The 24447-nt window shown below is 41.8% G+C and overlaps 2 protein-coding genes across 2 annotated transcripts in view; both read left to right on the forward strand.

Annotated features, from left to right (window-relative positions):
* sv2a (synaptic vesicle glycoprotein 2A) overlaps positions 1-12827 on the forward strand; it is a 42242-nt gene extending 29415 nt beyond the window's left edge. Inside the window, exons 4-13 of the mRNA XM_086217844.1 lie at positions 734-885; positions 1650-1783; positions 2276-2365; positions 3271-3378; positions 3722-3810; positions 4707-4871; positions 5338-5471; positions 6648-6854; positions 8014-8173; positions 8846-12827. Of these exons, the coding sequence (XP_086073970.1) occupies positions 734-885; positions 1650-1783; positions 2276-2365; positions 3271-3378; positions 3722-3810; positions 4707-4871; positions 5338-5471; positions 6648-6854; positions 8014-8173; positions 8846-9029 (1423 nt within the window). The 3' untranslated portion in view covers positions 9030-12827. The remainder of the gene's footprint in view (positions 1-733; positions 886-1649; positions 1784-2275; positions 2366-3270; positions 3379-3721; positions 3811-4706; positions 4872-5337; positions 5472-6647; positions 6855-8013; positions 8174-8845) is intronic.
* A 98-nt stretch (positions 12828-12925) lies between these two features.
* bola1 (bolA family member 1) lies at positions 12926-15980 on the forward strand. Its single transcript, XM_086217076.1, has 2 exons — positions 12926-13005; positions 13971-15980. Exon 2 carries the CDS (start codon positions 13994-13996, stop codon positions 14444-14446), a length of 453 nt encoding a protein of 150 aa, XP_086073202.1. The 5' UTR covers positions 12926-13005; positions 13971-13993; the 3' UTR covers positions 14447-15980.
* Positions 15981-24447: the final 8467 nt, after the last annotated feature.

Genomic DNA, 24447 nt, shown 5'->3' on the forward strand with positions numbered 1-24447 from the left:
AAGGGCTTTCAACACGTTCCAAATCAATAGGGAGCATTAAGTACCAGAAAGTTTGTACTTCTGCCCCTGTTGTGAGAAACAAGGAAAAGCTCACTTAGCATGACTGCATCTGTTTACCACCTGATTTATGCTTCGCTCTTCACTGATGTTGAAAAGCTTTGGGGATGTGACTGAAAGGAGGTTCCTGATGCCAGCGGCCTGAATAGAGCAGTGAGGGAGTGAGTCTTAAAACACAGAAGTAAGATGACATTGTTGAGGGTGCGGTTCTCTTGTCTCAAAGTCAGTGGGGGGTTTGACGCCTAAAAGAATGGTTTGTGCTTAACATTAGTTTATATTTTTGAATCTTTGGTGATGTTGAGTGAAACATGCAACGTGGTGTTTTTGTCTCTTAAAAACAGAGGTTGCTGACAAGTGCCATTACTATATTTTCATTTAATTTTTACATCACAGTGCATAATAATTGACAATTACTGATAGATGTGCATTTCTGATGTCACAAAACATCAGGCGTTGTGATTGACACCCCCGTTTACACGAGCGCACACTGAAATCCAATCCCTCAGACCACATCGACCACATGCGGCCATCTTCTTTCAGCAGCTCTGGAGGAAGGTTGTTAAACAGGCTGTAACACCAGGTTTTCTGAGTAGAGGCACAGCCCTGTGTTACAGCTGCAGTTCCTTGGTGCTACAGTGGCTCACTATTTTTCATCCCCGCCTTGCTCTTTCTACAGAATCGGCGGCTCCATCCCCATTGTGTTTTCCTATTATTCGGAGTTCCTGGCCCAGGAGAAGAGGGGAGAGCATCTGAGCTGGCTCTGCATGTTCTGGATGATTGGTGGTATCTATGCCTCTGCCATGGCCTGGGCCATCATCCCACACTATGGTGAGAAAAACAGACAGGCTGGTGTAATATGCTCCAGCAGCCACTGTAATAAGGTTCAGCATCACCAGGACTGCTCTGGACAGCAGTTTCATTCACTTACCTACGTTGGACTCCAGAAGTGTCTGTTCAAGTTATGTCTGACAGTGCCTGACTAAACATTGTCATCCACTTGATAAGAGTGTAGTTCCTGTGGAGCTTTGGCCTCGTTGTGCTCCAGTGGCACATAAATGCAACTAAGAATATTTTTCATACGTATGACTCGACAAAGACTAATGGAGGTTAAATGGCTACTTGATATCTTAAATGGAATCAATCTTCTTTTTAAGTCATTAATTTTTCTTTTGAATATTTACCAGTATTTTTAAAATGCATATTACATGAACTTAGATCACGTCAACTTGACAAAAATATTACTCTTTATAAAAAAAAAATTTAAAAAACAGCTGAATGAAAAGGATATGCAAATAAATTCAGTGTGGGAAAGCAAAATTAAAATCATACTTCATCCAAAACTTGCGATTTTCTTTGTTAATTACTGACCTTTCGATTTCTTGAATTCATGAAGATTTTTTTCCCCTCTGCGTGAATTCTCGGTGAATCATGAATCCAGAAAATGCGAGCTCCGTAGTCGTTGCTGGAGGCTAACGGAGACAGACGATTAATAACAGCAAAACAATACAAAACGCCCTTTTACAAACTCCTAAAAACTCTCTGCATCATAGCTGATGATTCCTCAATGACCTCCCCTCTCTTTCCATGTGTAGGCTGGAGTTTCCAGATGGGTTCGGCCTACCAGTTCCACAGCTGGCGTGTCTTTGTGTTGGTGTGTGCCTTCCCCTCTGTGGCGGCCATCTCTGCCCTCACCACCATGCCTGAGAGCCCCCGCTTCTACCTGGAGGTCAGCCTGTCAGCATCGGCTACATTTAGACCTTGTGGAAGTATAATTGGAATACATTTGACTACTGGAACCGCATGAATAGCCTCAGAAGCAGAACACTTCTGCGAAAGGTGGACTGGAAATGCTGCTTACACACTTTTACAGAATATTTAAATGAATGAATAAATAAATGTATAAATCCGGGGGCAGGATATACATTTCCATATTGCTACATTTTAAATGGCTTCATAAATCTAGACCATAACATTACAGAGATATAACAAAAGTCAATATTTTAAAAGCGTTTATATTTTTAAATTCTTAAAGGAATTAGGTGAGTTGAAGCTGCACTCCTCTTTGAGATACTGAATAAAACTTTGGCCTTACAGTGCTGCTTCACGATCACGCTCCCTGTTGGTTTCTTCTCTGGCTTCATGCCGTTTCTAATTTTTACTTGGCGCTACAGCATAATGAGAGCTGACTGGTATGTAAATGACTTGTTTTTCCTCTCAGAATGGCAAACACGATGAGGCCTGGATGATTCTGAAGCAGGTTCATGACACCAACATGAGGGCAAAGGGTTATCCAGAAAGGGTCTTCTCTGTAAGTCATGCGTGAGAATTGTGTCCTAACACAACTGCATTGCATGTGTGCAGGATATAACACCATCAATATGTATATATGTGTGTGTGTGTGTGTGTGTGTGTGTGTGTGTGTGTGTGTGTGTGTGTAAGTGTGTGCAGTGCAGCTGGTTTTGAGGTCTGTGCTGCATAAATTTGCATATTAACAATTAAAAACAGATTTTATTGAAAAGACAATAATCTGCATATGCTGGGAGCAAGCTTCCAGGTTCCTTTTATATCTAGATAAAATATGGCGAAATAAAAAAAGGTATTCTACATACATTTAACTGATCAGGTGCACTTCGTCATCGCATTACTCGTGAGAAGGTGTGTGTTTATTGCCTCATCTGTTTTACTTGCTTTACCTGCCTGTTCCTCATCCATTCATTAACCTTTAATAATACAGAAGGAATATGATCTGTTCTTAGAATCAGTAGTATTGGAATCAAATATTTGAATTTTTTTTGTTTTATTGTAATAATTAGTTTTTTTTTTATTTATGTGATTAGATTTTTTTCATTGTATTCTATATATATATATATATATATATATATATATATATATATATATATATGCTTTGTATTGCAATTAAAATATGACCTTATTTTTAAAGTATTGGCAAAGAACGTTGAAGAAAAACAGAATTCACCCTCATTAAATATATAATATATTTTATATATTATATTATATAATATATATTATATATTATATATATATATATATATATATATATATATATATATATATATATATGCTTTGTATTGCAATTAAAATATGACCTTATTTTTAAAGTATTGGCAAAGAACGTTGAAGAAAAACAGAATTCACCCTCATTAAATCGAGTGACTGAATGTGAATCACATTGATTGTCTGTGCTGTTTCCAGGTGACCACCATCAAAACGGTGAAGCAGATGGATGAGCTGGTGAACATGGGCGACGGCACCGCCTGGCACGAGAAGTGGAGACTAAAGCTCACCACGCTTTTCCATCAGGTGATGAACCCTGCAGGGGCAACAAACGTTTCGGTGAAACAGAAGCCAACTTCTACGTCTGTGGATGTTAGCAAACCATTAGCTCAGCGTTGAGTTAATATTTCTGTTGTTGTTGTTGTTTTCCCCCTGTGTGGATGCTGTGTGTTTAAGTGGCACAAAATGAGGTTTGTCTCAGTTTGTGTGCTGCTCGCTCTTTGCCTGGTGAGGGATTCTGGAACATGATGTTTGTTTCTCGCCTCCAGTAGAGAGACAACGTGTGTTTGTTTACTTTTGATTTGATTCACCTTCATATATTTACTATTTTTTCTCTGTCTCTCCTTTGTGTTTGTGTGTTATCGCTCAGGTTTGGAGTAATTTCCTGACTGTTTTCTCTCCCGAGTATCGTCGCACCACTTACATGATGATGGCTGTGTGGTTCTCCATGTCCTTCAGGTAAGGCGGGCATGAACAACTGTGTGCTGCATAAGGTTTTATCATGTGAATTAATCACTGCTTTTTATTAAAGAACCAGCAAAAGCCGTTTATTTGAAAGCTAAAAATAACACTGCTGGTTGTCAGAACAGCATTTGTTTTCCAAATGGCCAGGCTGCACATGTCAGGCTCATAATTCTAGATGAGTAACGCCACCAGAAACAGCTTTTCACAATAACAACAGCTCAGGGACCCAGATAATAATGCCAGAAAGGGAATACAATATAAACATGTGTATGTTTATAACGATTACACTCATGTACACTCAGACACGTGTGGATGTCAACTTGCATCAGCAGCAGTTAAGGGGTTCAGTATCTTGCTCAAGGACACTTCAACACTGGTTCAACATTTACTTTAACACAAACTCAGGAATAAAGAGGGAACAACATGTCTGACACTGGTCAGCAGCTTCAGAATCTACCTGCCACCACCTCCCAAGGTTTAATTAACAGACGATATCAAGTTTGTTTTGTCAGACGAAATAAGGGGGTGTGCAAACAATGATTAGCCATTTCACGGGGGTTGACGCAGCAGACTATTTATCGTCTGCTCACAGTGGCTTCCTGGGGCCTCTGCTGGTTGCCTGGCAACCAATTTCAGGATAGGTTTGAAATGGCAGGTTTTTGCCTCACTGTTGGCTGCATGGCGCCTCATGATGGATCACTTTAAAATGAAAGCTTCATCGAAAAACTGGCGATTTCATTGGAACTTCAGTATTTAATATTATGTGTGGTGTAAGCGCATTGTGCCATTGTATTTTTTTTCTTAAATAAAAGTCTATTCCCACCGTCTCTCTTAGATTTGTCTTTTAGCCATTGCGGCGCTCTCATGTTCTGTCTCCCTCATTCCTCCAGCTACTACGGTCTGACAGTGTGGTTCCCCGATATGATCAAGTACCTGCAGAAGCAGGAGTACTCCTCACGCACCAAGGTGTTCGTCAAGGAGAAAGTGGAACATGTCACGTTTAACTTCACCCTGGAAAACCAGGTCCATCGTCAGGGAGAATACTTCAATGACAAGTGAGCTTCCCCTCATTAGATTTGCCCCGGTAAATGAGCTCTAACTCATTTTAAATCTGCTCTCTGCTCCGAGGGTAGGTCAACAGTTTTTAGATATTCCATCGCTCCAACACCCCGTTGGAGGATTTATTCCCGCAGTGTAAACACATTGAGGTGGTCAACTCGACAGCAAACCACATCAAGAATATAAACGAGGCTGTGATCCAGCATAAATGTTCTGTTTAACAAGCATGTCTTTGTTGTGTCCTTTGACTTTTGCTTTTTGCGTGAGCTCGACGTCTAATGTGGGTTACTTCAATTCAAACAGTATTAAAATAGAGACTCCGACAGCTCGACGTTTTCCACCCTTGTGATGAAAGACATGTACTGCCATCTTTCACTTGCATCTTCCTTACTGTATTTTTTCCTCTACCCTCCCTCCCTCCCTTATCTGTTTCCTGCCTGTTCTTGGTGTAATTGCGTCCAGGTTTATGAACCTGAAAATGAAATCTATGGTGTTTGAGGACTCGTTGTTTGAGGAGTGTTACTTTGAGGACATCACCTCCAGCAACACCTTCTTCAAGAACTGCACCTTCATTGCCACCCTCTTTTATAACACAGGTAGGAGGCATACACACTCATCATGTTTGAAAGCAAGCTGTGAAAGTGGATCTTATTCCACAGAAAAGATTCAAACATTTCCAACACATAAAAGTAGAGCTCACATATGACCTGGACAGATGTTTTTATTTATCAGATGAAGGATGAGAATTTGTTTCCAGTGACACTAGTTCTTGGTAATCTATCCAGGGGGGTCCCTGCCTCTCGGCCAATGTCAGCTAGGTTAGGCTTCAGTCCCCCCCCACCCCCCCACCCCCCGCTACCCTTAATGGATGGAGAAAATGGATGGATGGATGGATGGATGGGAGAATAGTTCCTTCTGCTCCTGATATGCAGAAAAACAGCGAAATGAATTCAAACTGTTTGTCAAAATGGCTCAATTACCCCCCCCCCCCCCTCCACCAACTGACTGGCACTTCACCAAATGCAGCATTGCAGATGTTACATGTCTCCTAGCAACCCAGAGGGAGTCTTCCACTTTTGCCCGCATTGAAATAGCAGAGCTGTGTGTCATTTCGAACTGTGCAATATTCCCCAGTCAAATGACACAAAGGATCTTACATACAGAATAAGAAATGTAGTGTTTTTCACTTTAGTAAAAAAGATATTGTCCAATATAGATTCAGCAGCTGTGTCCACATCACCAAACCTTCTTCTGGCTTTGTTTGCAGTCTCTGCACATGTCAAGCAATCACTCATGGCTGCTATCAGTACCAGCCAGGACTTCCTCATTAGAATGCCAGTTCAACTTGTTTGCTTATTATGGCTTAATCTCTTTAAGCTTTAACTTTAGGCACCTTGTTGTCACAGTGCAGCAGTGTGGGAATAAACCCACTTATTGAATACATTTTAGTCCACATCATGTTTGGCTTTACTTTACTGTGATGCAGTGGCTTAAAGGGCTACTTCTCACAGTTTATCAATTCATAGTGTTGCAATGCGTAAATGAGTGAGGTGATGGTATGAATATGCTCCTTTACAGCGATGAGGGTGAGAGAGTGTTGACTTTGTTATAGAATACACCTGCAACAAGTGGGTTGTTTGTGGATCGAACAGTTGCTTCTCTGCCAAATAGTGACAAAGTATTTAGCCAGTGCCAACTGGATGGGAAGTAATCATCTTGACACATCTTGTTGTTCCTCTTTTGACACTGCGTCTGCTCCCTCCCCTCCCCAGATCTCTTCAAGTACAGGTTGCTCAACTGCAAACTTATCAACAGCACATTTCTGCACAACAAAGAGGGCTGCCTGCTCAGTGACGTTGGTGATGAGAACAATGCCTACATGGTCTACTTTGTTAGTTTCCTGGGCACCTTGGCTGTGTTACCTGGCAACATAGTCTCTGCGCTGCTCATGGACAAGATTGGACGGCTGAGAATGCTAGGTAAATGCGCTAGACCACATGGAGGGACACATATTATCCAGCACGAAGTGTTCTATAAGAAAATAAGTCTGTAACTTCGAATTCCATCAGACGGGGGAATGCTACATTTGACTGACCATCACATCCTACTACAAACAGTGGAACATTAAATTTACGTTAAAGGAATGGCTTAAAGCCATTTTAGTGATGATTCATCCATCTTCATTTCGTAATGGCGTTCCTCAAGGTTCTATGCTAGGACCAATGCTCTCCACCTCATAGCTGCTTCAGGTAAAATGAATACGGAAACGCCCCACACATTTTCATTGTTTTGTAGATGATAGGCATTTACACTTATCAATGAAACCTGATGAAACCAATTATCTAACAAAACTTCAGTTATTTCTTAAGGACATAAGAGTCTGAATGACTTGAAATTTTCTGTAAACGAACTCAGAAAAAAAAAACTTAAGTTGTTGCGTTGGTGCTGAATGAAACAAGACATTCTGAAACAGGCTGTCTGTCTCATTATTCAAATTGGTGCATGCTACCGAATGTGTTTTAAGGAGTTTAGCACTGCAGTAAATGTTGTTATCTGGAAGGCGTGTCCAACTCCTCCACTGCAGTCTCTATATTTCTATTTCTAAATTATGACAGTGAAGAGAACCGGGGCTTCATAAGAGTCCAAATGATGGGCTGGTTTTTCGAGGCACATTTGTTAAGTGCTGAAAAAGAAAAGGTATGTTTAATACAATTGCAGATGACATCGTGGCAAAGTTTACTCCACAGTTGCTCTTTCTCTGATACCACACTATGAATTTTGATGTTCTCTAGCTAAAAGATCGACTTAGATGTCACTCTAGCTTCTTCCTTTTGTGCAAACATGTTTTGAACAAGGTTGTGCAGCAGTGATTTACTATGGATCTCCGTTGCAGGACAGAGCCACATTATTTTTTCTGCTTGCACAATACAGTAGCTACATAATTTGGTCGGTGGTTGTGGATGACTCCAGGCTACACTTGTGTTTACTACGCATGTTCAGTCTAGTGCTATTACATCACAGTACAAAAATACTACTGTCAACTCATTTTCTGTTGAATTATACAAGATTTCCCTGATTTCTTCCACGTCACTCTATTCTAATCTCTCTCTTTTTTTCCCCTCTTTGTTGTATCTCCAGCGGGCTCCAGCGTGATTTCTTGCATCAGCTGTTTCTTCCTCTCCTTTGGCAACAGCGAGTCAGCCATGATTGCTTTGCTCTGTCTGTTTGGGGGAATCAGCATCGCCTCCTGGAATGCCCTGGATGTGCTGACTGTCGAGCTTTACCCTTCGGACAAGAGGTAGGCACATCAGGCATGCCCCGAAATCTCCTTGACACTGTGAAGGCGGGGTCAGTGGTCCTGAATGACGTGTTAAAATGTCATGAACGTTGCTGCACGATGATTGGTTAGCTTGCAGGAATGGATGACATTGCAGGGTGAAATCATTGGTAGTGTTAGTAGCTTTCTTGTTGCCACCCAACGGCTTTAACAGGGTCGGCATTTTCATTTTCTTTTCTGTTTCTACCTGAATATTCAGAGTTATACAGTTGCACAGTTATATATACAGTTTATTTGAATCCTGCTTTGATTTTTAACAAATAGAATATAAACAATTGTGAGGGCTATCCTAAGATTTGTTCAGAATTCAGTACAAAAGGTTTGAATTTTGATTTGAAGAGATCTAGCTCCTCCTAGTGGTCATTGAGTTATTTGGGCATCTACAGTAAATTGATGAACAATGGGCCTGATGAATAATTGATGCTTACACTCTAAAGGACTTTTTTAGCCCTCAGTTCAGTCTTACAGACAGGAAGCAAAGCCTGTTTGTAACTGCTTGCTTTGGACTTCCGATGTGTGTCTCCTGTCATGTTAAAATCTTTTGCAAACCCGGTTGATTGACAGCTACAAGTGGTACACATTTCTCTGAAAGTATGATTCTCTATCTTATGTCTGTTCCCTCTCTTTTTCCAGAACTACAGCATTTGGTTTTCTCAACGCGCTGTGTAAATTAGCGGCTGTGTTAGGCATCAGCATTTTCACCTCGTTCGTGGGCATCACCAAGGCTGTGCCCATCCTCTTTGCCTCGGGGGCGCTGGCAGCAGGCAGTTTCCTGGCCCTCAAACTACCAGAAACGAGGGGTCAGGTGCTGCAATAACATGGAGCCGACAAATTTTCCAGGCGGCAGAAGAGGTTTTTCTTTTTTTTGCCACACTGTGAATGAACAGCTCAAGAGCCCCTCAATTTCTACCCTCTAACCCCCCTCCCACGATAAGTTTGTGCACACTGCAGAAGAGCCACTCAGATCTGCTGAGCTGTAAATATTTGGGATTGGTGATTAGTTGTTTCCCTTCATGCTATAATGTTTAGTGGAGCGGTAGTGAACCCTTAGGTCACGCCACTGCTTCTATCTGGTGTTGAGGAAATAATGAGTTATTGTTCAGTGAGTGTGAAGTATAATTTCCTGGGATACATGTTTAGATTCAGTAACCCCAATTCATGTACATACACAAGGGGTTGGAGGTCGGGGGATGGGGGCTCTTGATGGTGAGCCATGCAAATTGACTAACAGAAATGATCACTAGCCATTGTTGCTGAGTTCTCCGTAGTCACCTCCATTCTTCCGAGCAAACTCACCCGTCGAGTCTTGAGTACCATTGTTGGATCAAAAATGCAACATCTTCTGCCTTGTTTTGGAGCATTTTTGACTTCGCAGGGTACAACCAAGACACTGTCTCTCTTTGCTTTCACATCCTCATTATGTATCTCTTGAGGTCTTGTGTTGGTGTCAGGACTAACTGCCATTTTATAGATGATAGAACATTCCAGGTTTGTTTTTGTGACAGGTGGAATATGCCGATAAACTGAGCCCCTCCTACCCTTTAAAAATCATTGTTTCCGATCACTTCGCTAGAGCATTCAAATAGTTACGTTTCTCATGCCAAGGGGAAACTTTGTACTGTCATAATTGCCATTTGTTAAAATGTACATCTAAAGCACAACCATTTTGTTAGTGTGAATGTCCAAAACATTTTCCTGACTGTATGAAAATGTTTAAAATCTCACACTCTCATTGTTTTTCAATCATAAGTGTATATCCCTTTGTAACAAATGCCTTTTTAGCGCCTCGCCTCTTACGGTATGTTTGTCCCCTAGAAATGTGTTTGAGGGTATTACGCATGTCAAAAAGTATGTATGTAAATGTATGAAAATCAGGAACTATAGCGTATAAAGAGCATTCTGGACATGTTGCATGTCCTTACCAATTAGTCTGACTTAATATTTTATGTTTGTCACCCACTTAAGATAGCACAGTGTATTTATTCTGCTGCTAACAGATGTTGGTTAATCTTCTTTATGAGCATAACTCATACTACGACATGTGAAGGAAAAGCAGGCAATCAAAAGGATGAAAAAAAGGGTAACACTTTATATTGAAGTGCTTGTAATAAGCATTAATTAATCTGTAATAAGACTCTCAAGAGATATAATATCACCGCTTATGAACACATAACGAAATATTAATGAATCTTGACAAGCAACAAAAAAAGCTAAGCACAGATTTATCAATTATTTATTATTTAAGATCGTCTTATATTTCACAATTTTACGATGAACCTGTTTCTGGGGCTGTTAGCAACTCTTAAACAGTCATATAAACATTAATGGACATCTACTAAAGACTTATAAAGGTCTTATTATTGATTAATTAATGCTTAATGCGAGCACCTTGATATGAAGTGATACCAGTGGGTTAAAGTGCAGACACACATTGTTTTATTTGTCTAAGACATGACTTTAAATAATTATTTGTGTGAACTGAATGTTTATATTCATGTGAGTGTGCTTTTTAGTGCAATATTGACCCTTTGTGCAATATTGATTATTTTCTTTGCCATCTTCTACCATTTCACATTTGACAAAAAATATTTTTTCCCTAAGTAGTTGCCCCCCCCCCCCCCCCCCGCTCTAGATTTATAAAAATCTGGAAATTCTAGCTCACCTTGAGTAGGGTAATTATTCAGTGTACATTGTTGGAAAAACTTGCACCCAAAGTAAAATAAAAATAATAATAAAAAAAAAAATACTGGGGCAGAGCACAGCAGAGTTCTATTTTAGATTTTCCCGCTTTTCGATGTCCTTGGGGGCATAACATGTTGAACAACAAGGTTTATTATACTGCTAATGAGGGTATGAATATGGAATGCACTGATGTGTATTTGTGCATTATCATTATTATTATTATACAGATGTAGCTAGTATCAACATGAGATTCACTGTAGAGAACTCACTGCCAAGGGCTGATTGTCATATATCCTACACTGGTAATAGCACAGAGTATTGGCAAAAAAATATCACCACATTCCCCCGATCGAGAGTGATATGTTCACAATTACATGGCTAAAGCAAAACAAACATTGACATGTCAGATTGAAATAAACTCTTTTGTCCGAACTGCCATTTTGTAGGATAGCAGCCATATGTAGACTCAAGAATAAATAGACAGCCCATTGCACTAAGTGTACACATAGTACCTGCACAGTCTTCTAGACACACCCTGATGCAGCCTTGCTAGAAGTTTAGCGACGAACAGGGTGAGCATTTAGCAAGAGCACAAAGACCAAAACCCACCGAATGACAAGATATTGAAAATGAGTGCAATTGTGAACATAGGACCTTCGAGCTTCAGCATGGCCAAGAATATGACTTTACATTTCACCTTCATCGTCTCTCACAAATCCGATTTGATATTTGACCTACGAGTGTGCCATGAGTATCATTATCTCATTAATTATTGCCAAATATTTTGTATGACCTGAGTTTACACATTACACCATCAAATCTCTGTTATAGATATGAATATATGTAAATAAAAATAATTATAATGTAACTAATGAGATAGCTCTTTTTACCCCTAGACTGTTGCAGTGAGTCTTCAGCCGTGTGATATCTAGTAGCTGAGAAACAAGGTGATAATCAAGAGCTGGATTTAAAGATTCCAGCTGTTCTTAAATAAAGGCCTCAATGCCAGAAAGCAAAATTTTGCCCTCTTAAAAGCACATTGATAGAATAAAAACGCACATTATCTGTACATATATAAAAGCTAAGAGTCAACAGTCCTATTATCTGTTTGTTGTCCTGTATCACCCATGAAATGAAGAACAACGATGTCAAGATAACTGTTGTATTTGTTCAACATGGAATGCTGTTAAAAACACGAAACTGTCTCAGTGACTCCGTTCAGGCTCCGTCCAAGTGAAGATCGTCTCTTGTAGATGCATATCTTAGCTTATGTTACAGGGTTTTTTTGTATAATAACTTGTTGCCTGAGCAACAGTCAATTGTGAGTGCAAAAAGTTAACAAAGCAATAAGTGTTTGGGGTCTCTATTCTTGCCGCTGAAGCTATCAGGAATCGGAGCACATTACAATATATGCTGGCCCCTTCAATGCTGACTGTTGGCTTAATGACACAGGACTTAAAAGCTACCATTCATATGTACTCTCTTAAAACCCTAAGTCACGAGGCTTTTGTCAATAAGATTGCATTGCCATTAATTAAATGTAACAAAGAGTTTATCACCTTTGTCATTGTACTGTGCTGTAGTTGATTGTCTGTAAGTATAGAAACTGTTTGTGGTACCATAAATATTAAAAAAAAAAGTTCAAGAAAAAAAGAAGCGTAAATGGACAATGCTGTATGTTGTCTTTGATTTTGTGTATTTTGTAAATGAGAATGAAATATAAGTAAATACATCAATGTTAAATACCGGTTATGAATCATAGTTAGCATAAATGTGACAACATTAGTTCCGTTTCAAGGTGTGTGAGATTTTTTTCTTATTTTCTCGTTGTTAATTTTTGTTGGCTGGTTGGTTTTGCACTTTGTGGTGCAACCGACCCTTTAGAATCACAATGGACAACAAAGAATCATGAAGAATAAAAAAAAAAATTACAAAGATAAACTTTGTCATGTTTTGAGTGTCTTTAAATTTTGTGGATTACGGTCATGAGAGACGTGCATCAACGGGGCTTAAAAACTACACAACCCAGCTGTGTGTAGAGGGACTTCCGGTATTCGTTGCTTAACGGTAGTGACGCTACTAATTTGACTGTCGGTGTTTTGGGTTGCAAGGTGAGTGGCTAAATTCATTTTATTTGCTGTGTTAGCTGTCATTTCAGTCTACTACTGTGTGACACACCTGGCTGTTGTATTCATCCGGAGCTGACAGTGAAAACACACTTTACAAAGGTGCTCTATAAGACTGTGAGGGGGCTGTTTACAGGAAAGCTAACGGCTAATGCTAGCAGGCGCCCGCTTGGCTACTTACTGTAATTCCACCGCGATTCACTTCATTTGTGGTGTTCAAAATTCCACTTCGTCTAGTTTGGATCTACCGGCTTCTTCGGCTTGGTGTCATCCAGCTTTGGCCGTCAGAGGATGGTTAACGAACCATCGAACAGTTTCATAACAGCAGGCCTAACACTTGGGGACCATCAATTAATCATAGCTTGAATTCCTCAGAGGCATGAATTAAAAAAAGGGAGAAGAAGAAGAAATAAAAACCTTTGTGCTGATTTGTTGAAACATAAAGATCTGCTATGTTTGCCTCATGTCCCACACTTCTTTTGTTTGCTAATATGTCCTTCATTTGCTTTACATAACAGTTTGAATAGAAATTATTGTTGTTTTCTTGCAGTAGTTTCCTTCAAGCAATACCAGGTATCATTACAAGAGTGGTTATAAGGACACACCTCGTTTAACACGAACTTACTGTCTTCTCTTAGAAACACTGATTCAAAATGAATCCTTCTTGTTCATGACTTCAATGTCATGTGCTCTGCTGACTCCAGATCAGTCACTGATATTATTACTAGACTGGACAACAAAGTAAGACACACATCAGGTTATTTAAAAATAGGTGTGCATTATTTCCCTGTTTACTAGTAGCTGCCATTTCTTTGGAGTCGCAGGGTCACATGACTTGGAGAACTAATGAATGGGACAAGTATTTATTTTTCAAAGGTACTTTTGGAGCACTTTAATCCGCCATACATGAGTGTCTTAACATCAGACCCCCCTCTATTTCCATCTTCTAGGTGGTCTCCTGCCACAGCCTCTGATGTTGCCCGCTGTACTGCGCTGCTCTCGGCCCGTCTCCAGCAGTCTCACCTTAACCCGGCCGCTGGCCCATTTCAGACCCCATATGGACTCAGATGCCAGCCGGCCTGTTGAGAGGGCCATCAGGACCAAACTGACTGATTCGCTCAACCCAGACCACATAGAGGTACACAACGAAAGCCACATGCACGCTGTGCCACCGGGATCGGAATCCCATTTCCGTGTGCTGGTTGTCAGTTCCCAGTTTGAAGGCCTGCCTTTGATACAGCGCCACCGTCTGGTCAATGAGGCTTTGAAGGTGGAGCTGAGCAGCTGTGTTCATGCGTTGGCCATCCAGGCAAAGACTCCTGAGCAGTGGGGAGGCAGCCCAACCCTGGCTAAGAGTCCACCCTGCATGGGAGGATCGAGGGGGGATCACACAGTGGAGGAGAAGCTGAAGGCCGGACGAGACTAAACTGATGAAGCTGTTGAACGCTTGCTGTCAGACTGAAGTGAGAAGAATGCAGGTGGATGATCTGGGAGAGGTACAACGATTAGTCCTTCCTTTTTCAGTTAACGCAGCAGTAAAAACTGGCAATGTCTGTGTAGGTTCTCATTCATCCAGGTCATCGTAGATCGAAGCGAAGTAAAATCTGGTCAACTGGAAACTAACTAAACTTACGTCCAGTTGACCAGATTTTACTTCGCTTCAAAAAACTGGCAATGTTTTTTGGGAATATACATCGCTGGCTTTGTGGCATCCAGGACTCTGTTTCAGATTTCTGTGTTCCATAATTGCTCAATCACAATGAAAGATTACTTATCTAAACTATAATTGAGCTTCAGGGGTAAAGAATTAGATAAATGCTTATCCCTCTTTACTTCTGGTAGAGGATATTTTGCTCGGATACAGAGGAGTGTCACATTACCCCGCACCTGCTTGGAGCTCAGAGAGACGTATGATTTGCTGTGTGAAATAGAAATATTACTGTCAGAGAAGCTCCTTTTGCAGTAATAAAATGCAATATAATGAAGTGTGTTTCAGTTATGACCTGCCTGTCTGTGTGGTTCCATCATTAAGGAAGGCACTGGCTTCATGTCTACCTGTGGAAATAAACAGAATTATTAAATTAAACTAAATTCACTTCTTCAAAGTGATGAGTCATGTTGAAATCAGAGGTCCTCCATCTTTTTCATGTTCTGGACCCGGGAGGTTCGTCTTCATAAGCCAGGATTTGCAGGAAATTTGCTCAGTAGGGACCCAGATGTGACCCTCAGAAATATCAACAAATTATCCATCCATCCATCCATTTTCTACCACTTATCCTGTTAAGGGTTGCAGGGGGGTGGAGCCTATCCCAGCAGCCTTCAGGCCAGAGGTGGGGTTCACCCTGGACCGGTCACCAGTCCATCACAGGGCCAACACATAGAGACAGACAACCATTGGCTCTCCCAGCCACGCCTACGGTCAATTTAGAGTCTGGATTAACCTGGTCCCCTCTTGATGTCTTTGGACTGTGGGAGGAAGCCGGAGTACCAGAGAGAACCCATGCAGACACAGGGAGAACATGGAGACTCCACACAGAAAGACCCCGCGTTCCAGCCGCTTCTTGCTGTGAGGCGACAGTGCTGGCCACTGCACCACCGTACCACTTTCAATAAATTCTGATAGATATAATTTTATGGTGACCTGTATGTAAGTTTTAAATGTGTGATGTCTGGTAAAAGTAACTTTTTAATGATTTAGTGAGAAACAGCAAGACAGCATCATGAATTTGTTTCCTCAGTGCCTTTTAGTATAGTATCTTGCACCATTGATATCAGCCCACTTGACAACGGAGTCCTACTATAAAACATGTTTTTCTCATCCAGCTGAATTGATGTTTCATGTTTGATGGCTCTGGCAGGATAGCGGTTCTGTGCTCCTGAGGATAATGTCAGTACCACCGGATGAACACATGGGGGCAGTATGTGCACAGATCGTGAGACTATGAATTAGAGAGTGAGCCGGTGAATACAGGACTTAAATCCATCAACACCAATTACCCAGTCAGTTGTAACTGTCCGATTGCTGGTACATGCAGTCAAACTAAAGTCAAAAACTAATGACTGATAGAAAAATAATCTCAGGGAAATATTGCACAAAGTTGGCCTACCCAGAATATTTTATTAACTTCATCATAATTATTATTCCAAAACTATGTGTTGTGTTTCACAGGATGAAGACAGAGTAGTGACCTCCGTAATCCAGAATCAAAGGCAATGACGCAGATTATCCGTACTTTTCAGATCATCCTGAAGTGAACTTTACCGCCATTGGCCGAGCTAACAGAGAACAACAGAACAAAATGTGCAGCAGTTTGTGGTTCTCAGAATAACATACTCTTTACAGTATGTGCGCATGTTATGTGGGTGGGCGTCTATTTTTGTCTTGGGGTTGTACGTGTCACTGTGAAGGTCTTCTTGTCCTTCCTTCAACTCAGATGACGGCCAAAGATCCCTCCTCAGGCCTGCGAGAGCGATAAGACAACAAATATCCATCAAAAAAATGGCTGATGGGAGTCTGAATAAATGGTGATCTTTTACCCTAATCTGCTAGATTAATTTGATCCAAATATTTTTAAAGTGTCACAAATTTTAATGCAAGACCCAAAAGCAAACTTTGAATGCTTCACTGCAAAGCTTTTCAGAGTTCCTGTTAGCTCATTAAAAAAAAAACAAAAAAACAGGCATTCACTGGAATGGGGTGTCACCTCAAGGTAATGCACGTTGTCTTCAACAGTCATCCTCCGCCTGGAATTGACAGCCTGTCAGACTTCACAAAAGGCTTCAGTGAGGAGGGTGAACAACTGGTGTCACTATTTGGAAAAAGGAAAACAGTAACACCAGTTTATGACCCCCACTTGCCCATTAGAGCCAGGCCTAAAGGGGCAAGAAGCGAGGCTGGGCTGGGAAGAAAGCAATAAGCTTGTCTGTACTGCCCGGGGTCCCACAGACTGTCTCTGCCGATAAGATTTACGTGTCACAGTTCCAGGTGCTGTTATGATGGAGAGGGAAAAGACATCAAGTCATCAAAGGTGATGGGGTGGAATGCTGCGACTTGTCTTGCACTTTAAGAGTTTAGGCTGTTTTACATATAGGAGAAGTACAGTGAAACGTCAGGGTCACACAAGGCGCCTCCGCAGACGGACTAGTTTGAGCTGAAGGTGAAGTGTACCAAATTACAAGCAGATTCACAAATACTTTCTCAGCTAAAGCTCGTCATTTTGCATTTATTTACTAAATTATCACTTTGCAGTGTGCATGGTGCACACAGGTCCTATTAAGAACCAATGAGGGGAGACTGGGCTTCCATTTGTTTTGAACATTACATATCCGAACCAAACAGGGTCACTTGTACTTGTTTGTACATGGACGTAGTATTTCACATCTGCCCTTTCACTGGGCTGTTTTCAAAAGGGCCGATCTTCGCCTGAGCAGCTTTTTAGGAAGGCAACCATGTCGCTTATTATGCCAAGTAACAGGACTTGTGTTTTAGTGCCTTTTTTGAACAGAGTTGTTTTTTGAAGGTGTTGGCACACATGTATATGAACAAAATCAAAAAGGTAACTTCCATAGCAGAGTCTTTTTTCTTATATTTTAAATTTAATCCATCTATTGCAGGATCTAAGGATCATTAAAAAGGTGCTAATCCTGCAAGCTGTTTGTGAATTCGATGTAATGGGCGGTGTTTTATTATAAGGAATTAGCCCCCTTTCAATTGGCCCACTCCACACACACAAACACACACGCACGCACACACCCACCCAGCCAGCCAGCCAGCCAGCCAGCCAAATTACAGTAGGTGTACACCAAACCTCCTCTATCAGACTCCAGTGGTGATGGATCTGTCTCCGGCCCCAGGTCTAGCCCATATGTCCTGAAGGGTGCAGCAGGTCAGTGGGAACCCACCTTGGCAGTGCTGCTTCTGCGTCAGAGCACTGGGACAGATGGTGCCAGGCTGGGCTGAGACCCCGAGCAGGGCCGTGTTCCCGCGAAGAACAGCCGCTGATTTACGCTACAACTCTGGACTTAAGGCTAGGGTGCATGGGGGCTCCTTCTGCACAGCTGACCCCTACTGGTTGCTGGGTCATCCATCGGGAGTGAGGGAGGGGGTGGTGATGGTACGACAAATGGGTGTCTGAGAAAGGGTGCTTTGGTTATCCCAGGGGATGTTCTTCATCTTCTGGCCCCCTGTTCAGCTGCAGGATGTGTGCAGCATGTGTGTAGGGCGAGCAGCCTGTTAAAGACATTTGATTCACCCCCACCTCCCACCAGTAAAAACAATCATTACATCTACTGTGTTTGATTCTAAACCTGTGGAAGACTACTTGGGACAGAGATGAGAGAATGTGTGTCAGTGTAGTCAAAATGTCAAGATTTACAAGTAAAATTAAAGAATACAGGAATAATTGTAAGCTACGTTCCTGTTATGATGCTGCTCTCATTCTCCTGCAAACTCGGGGGTGGGGGGGGGGCTCTCCCTGGTGGTCCTGGTCCTGTTTCCACTGGGGGCTCTAATGTAACAGATCTACTTTAATCTCAGCATGTCGTTTTTTTTTTGTTTTTGTTTTTTATCGTGTGGCTCAACATTTCAACATTTTTTTTCACGAAACGGTATTTACTTCCTTTTTGACATCATGACTTTTTATCTTCGCAAAAAGAAAATCGTCTTCATTTTTGATCAAAAGCCTACCTTTATGTATTTCCATATAAACCTGACAATGCTGTACCATAGAATGTTATGCATAGTTAAAAAAAAAAAAAAAAGCTAAACCATCATCAATTCTAATTACAGTTTAGTCATTTATGGGTTTACCCTGCTCTGGTAATCTCTGGCTGGTTTCATTTTTTAAAGAGCACTGAGTTGAATTTAGGGTGATGGTAATAGGCTATTAAGGCCTTTTAATTGGAAAGCTCCCCCACCCCACCCCCACCCCCCCTAAATCTCTCACCCCACACCTCCAACTAATGAAATCAGTGAATGGCCGGCTTGAAAGAGAGGAACAAAAGCAGAAATGGAGAGAGACAATATCCTTGTGTAGGAGAATTAGTTACACTCAGTAGTCTAAGTATTCAAAGTGCTGCACAAAAAAAGGGGGCTAGAGAGGGATTAAGAGAAAAGTCCACACAGGTGGGTTGCTGGGAGGGAGGAGGGGGTCACATGACAGGACGTTACCTCGTTTGATAAACAGCAGCCGGGGCCCACAGGAAGGAGGAAGGCAGTTGTTTTATAGGCGGAATTAACTGTTGCAGCACATCAGGTATTCATTATGACAAATCTCCCAGGTGTGTTGTACATGCAAGTAAAGTCCAACACCTTAGGAGGCTGGTTTTGATGCAAATCGACTGGGGCAGAGAGAGATTTTCTGTGGATGCTGATGGCGGGAGGGACCTCACAAACTGATTCCAGTCAGATGAAAAAGCCCCGTTTTAAAGTTGTTGTTTTTTTTTACTTAAAGTACTTTTTGTTGCAGAGAACAGGCTGAACTTCTCACTGTTGCAGGCTCCTCATCACTTTGCCGGGAGGATGTAACCGTTTGCGCCCTGTTTTCTGAGTTAGCTTCTGGCTGCCTGTTCGTAGACGATCCTGAAGATGTTAGTACAGCAAACACACTCTTAGTTTATTTGAGGTTATGTTCAGTTTTATTGACTAATGAAGTTAGGGACGGATACTCAAGACACTTAGGAGAAGTAACTTAGCACCGAGTCAAATTTGCTGAAAGGTTTCTGACAACAGTCGAAACTTAAACTTTGATTTGTATGCGTAAGTGTGTTTGATTGCTCTCTAAATGTCTGTTCAAATGTAGTTAGTTATTATCATCACCCTCTTTGTGTCTGATGTTTGTGAAACCATCACTCCAACCATTTCCTTCACTTGCTTCTGTGTTTTTCTCTCTTTGTCTGTCCGTCAGCAGAATTACACAAAAACTCTGGTGGACTTTCCCCAAACTTGGTGTAGGTGTCGCTCTTCCAGGGGAGAACCAATCACATTTTGCCAGCTGAGTTTGTCCTCTGTAGAGGGCCCTTCTGACCCGAAATGTGTTGAGTTCTTCTTTGATCCGTCCCTCCTCTGAGTTTCACAAATCTCAGAGGTGAAGTTTTTACATGATCCTGCTGATAAAGTCAATGGCCATGAGAGCGTCCTCCGCCTCTGTGGAGGTAAAACAAACAAATGTCAGGATTGATGACGATCTGTTCCACACTGTGTTAAGATTAGCGCTGAAGGATTCGATTAAAAAAAAACAAAACATCAAGTTGGGTTTTTGGCTGATGCTGCATGCATGACTCACAATATTGTTATCATATGTAACATTATTGTGTTGTTTACATTTCAACTGAAATATTTACTGAAAAACTTCCAGAAATATTGTGATGTTTTTTGTTGTAGCTGCTGGGATCTGGACCAAACATTTTGACACATGAGCAAAACAAATATTGCCACTGGTGTGATTTAGATAACTGACTAGGCCGTATTACCATTTGAATAAAATTCCAATTTATTTTTCAACCCTAGTTACTGTTGCATTTTGTTTTGGGATGAATAGCAGAATCACAAGGGTCGTGGCTGGCATGTCGCACACTGAGGCTGTGTTCTTCCAGTGTTAAAAATTTAAATGAACACACACACGGTCATCAGACCATCTGGTGATCCCCTCCTGACATCTCCCACTGACAAGTTTGAAACAAATCAGCTGACGCCAGAGTTGAAAATTAACTTGTCAAAGAAAGCAACATCTTTAGCTTTACTGATGTGTGACAGCCATTTTTTTTTTTTCATGTGAGTTTTGTTCCCCCTGCTCAGCTCAGTCAGTCAATCTCATGATTGCTGCAGCAGTCATGGGAGTTTTTACTGGGGGTGTTAAGGCATGGTGCTGGTTAGGCTGGTTTTTGGGCCAGAGTGCATAGGCCAAGGCCTTAGCCGTAAGCCCTGCTCTTTCAGTTACTGACACACACGCAGCTCTCCTTCCTTCCCCTCAAGGCCACTAACCAGAGGAGCCTGCATGTCAAGACAGATGGGTTACAGATAAGACCTTCTCCCTGGGCTTCTTCTATCCCCTCTCCAAAACTCCCTCACCCTCTACTTGGCAACTTCTCTGATCCTTTCACTCCTGCTCGCTCGCTTTGAACCTCATATCTGCAACCCCCACCATCTCCTCTTGCTGTCATTCACATCTTCCTCTGTAAAAGTTTGCGCACTTTGACTAGTGACCCTTTTCCTCAAGTGGCTTTTTCCACATAAACTTCTTTTGACCTCTTATCAACTTTCCTCCATTTTCAACAGCCCTGTTGAGCTGAACATGCTCCATGTTCCCACTTTTGGTATACTGATCCCCTCCCCAAAATCTTTCCTCAGCCTCTCCAGGGCTCCCAGCTGCTCATGGCTGAACCCTGACACATGACTTTCTCTGCCTCCTTCTTTAGCGCTGTGTCTTCTCAAGGAGGATTACATTCACTTAACCCCCCGGAGTACTTGATACCCTATATGATCATGTTTATATCTCATGCACAGCCTGAAGTTATTATCAAATCACCATATAATGTTATTGCTTCTCCCGTTGGGCATTACTCAGTGCTGATGTTTGCAGTCAAGAGGTTGTAAGTTATTCAAACATCAGTGTTTATAATATTTTGTGGGATTTGAATGACAGCCAGCACATAGAAGCATGCAACAGGTCCATAAAGCTGATATTCACATAGTTGCGTTTGGAGAGCAGAGAGACGTGGCTGCACTCATAAACCCTCTCCCCAATATATTTATCACCATAAAAACCAAAGGGGGAGTTAACAAAGATTGAGTATCTTTATGGCAGAGCTTCAAAAATCATAAAAACAATTGATTAGCACCAGGGTCTCTCATGTGGTCAGCGGTGTTGACTGTGCACCTGCTAGTCTTAGATGACATGCATGAACGTGTGTGGACGGAAACGTACTTCTAGCATTTTGCTGCTTTACCACTTGAATAAAACAGCTCATCAACGGTTGACTCACCAAGAAATGTATAGATACTCACAACGTTTGGACGGAGAATCCCGGCAGTACTAGCAATCCCCTGATTTGTCCTTTAGTGTCACCAGCAGGTCAAAGCACATGGATATTTTTCTTCCTTTTTTTTTTTTGGTGAAATATCTAAACCTTTGCGAGATTGATTTGCAGAAAATTGAATGGCATTTATGGCTACTGAATGCTGAATCTGAATATTTCATTGACTTGTGCTTAGATATCAGCCATTTGGATGGATTACCATAAATCGTGTACGATAGCTCAGAATTCGTACTTGATCGATAACTTTGTTTTACCAAATACTTAAAAACAAGCAAAACCCCCAATCATAGCTGGATTTCCTTTCCAATGCTGATTTTATTGAATTTTGACATTCCAAGAAGCAGAAAAGTTGATAAATGCTGTACCTGCATCAGAATGATAGCATTTTCGATTTGAGCTATTGAGCATGCAGACACATTCGTTTACACTCTCATAGCTGCTAGCTTGGCTATAGACACTTATAGCTGAAGTACACCCAGCATGGCCACGGTGCCAGACAGCTGTTGTATAGCAGGTTGCTTCCAGTATAATCAAGTGCTCACAGACAAACTACAGGATCCAAATTTTTACTCAGCTCACAGCCCTTCATAGTGGCTACAATGGTCAGGAAAGTCCATGCGGAGAGTTGAGGAAGGCTGAAAAATACAGCAGGGAAAAAATACGTGTCTTATTCAAGGACAATTCATGCTTCAAGCAGAGGTTGTAGCCTACAGCATATAGCCTGACATGCACCTCCCTGGAAATATAAATGCATGCTGTGATGGTGCAAACCATTACACCTGTAACTGGTCCGCTTCTAGCAACATTTCCGGACCATCTGCTCCTCTCTGAGCTACAGTTATTTTCCTGTTTTAGCTGAGCAAATTAGCTGTGCAAGAGCTTTTAAAGTACTAAAAGAAACAAAAAAAATGGCAACGGCAACACAAAATAGTATTTTGGTGGTGTAACTGCAGCACGACACAGCTAGACTGGTGCAGAAGTACAAATGCTCCAAAGAATCTCTTGGGAAAACTCCTCAGAACACACAGCTACAAGCAGCTGCACATAGCACAGATGGAGCCACTCTAGCAGGTAAAAAGACTCGCTGTGTATGTGCCTGTCGTATGTTAAGAGCTGGATTTGTTTTAGTTTGAAACCAAATGTAAATTGCCATTTTCTGTTAATCCCTAGCAACACTTTTGTATTTATTGTATTCCATTCTCTTCTAAGCGGATGATTCACTGCTTTTTCCTCTATAGGGTGTCTTTGAGACTTCTATGAATCCATAAGCGATATTGTTTAGGCTGCAGCCCGGGTCAAAAGGGTCATCCATACGTGAGGCCAGTAAACGCAGGGTTAATCTGGGCTCTTCCAGATGTACCAGCCAACTCAAAGGAGCTGCAAAGGCTCCACTCGGACTTCCACAAAACGTGATCTATTGTTCATCTGTCAGCAGCGCCGTGATATATTCTGTTACACACATGGACAAAACATACCCGGCGATTATACCAGCGGGGCCGTTCGCCTTGCAACAACGCCCGCCGCAGTGACTGTGGACACCAGGCAGCTTGACCTCAGGGTCTTGCGCTTCTTTGTCTCTTCTGACCTCTGTTTCTTTTACCCCCCCTCTGAACCTAAAACCCCTGTCCCTCCAACTCCCCCTCCTTTCCCTGACTTCTCCCACACACTCTTCACACACATACAAATAAAGAAATGGGCCCCCTCCAGTTTATTTTACTAGCACTTTGAAACCCAGGCCTTTTATAGGGGAGCAGAGAGAAGAAAAATAATAGAAGGAGGCTTTAATTAGGAGAGTTATTAGGCCTCAAATAAAACAAGAGGGTCAGGGGGAAGCTCTGGGTCAACTGGGAATGTGTAGGCTTTGATATGAGGACATCTTTGGGTTAACACTTTTATCCTCAATAGAGCAAAGCTGAGTGTCCTAAAGGGGTGGGCATACTTTCTCAAGAGTGCAACGCCTTCATGAATGCTAAGTGTGTGAATCCATCTAATTGCACTTTTGGATGGTGTGCATAGTTGGAGGAGGATACATGCACACCAATGAGAGCTGTACGTGCACTTCCAGCTGTGTGTCTGTGTATACATATGTGTTTATCCAGTGCCAGGTGTGCGGTTCCCTTCCTTTGTGATCAGCCCATCTGTGGATTGTGACATGGAAGCCCCAGCAATTTCCTTAACTCTTTACTGCCTTAGTGTACCTCGGTGTACGAGCCCCTTCTGTCCCCCTTCTCGAGTTCCTTCTCCTCCACTTCCCCTTCCCCTCCTCCCCAGTGGCCGCTCCCTTCGGCTTTCACGCTGTTTACCAAACACACCATCAACCTCCTCCTTCGTCCTGCATCACCCCTCCTCCTTCCCTGCTCTCTCGCTACCGCACATGTACGTCTTTGTTTG

This window comes from Aulostomus chinensis, chromosome 11, assembly GCF_037954235.1.
Source record: "Aulostomus chinensis isolate RoL2024-O1b breed Wild chromosome 11, RoL_Achi_v1.0, whole genome shotgun sequence".
Lineage (NCBI taxonomy): Eukaryota > Metazoa > Chordata > Actinopteri > Syngnathiformes > Aulostomidae > Aulostomus > Aulostomus chinensis.

Coding starts and splice junctions, on each gene's coding strand:
- bola1 (XM_086217076.1), top strand. CDS start 13,994: ATGTTGCCCGCTGTACTGCGCTGCTCTCGGCCCGTCTCCAGCAGTCTC.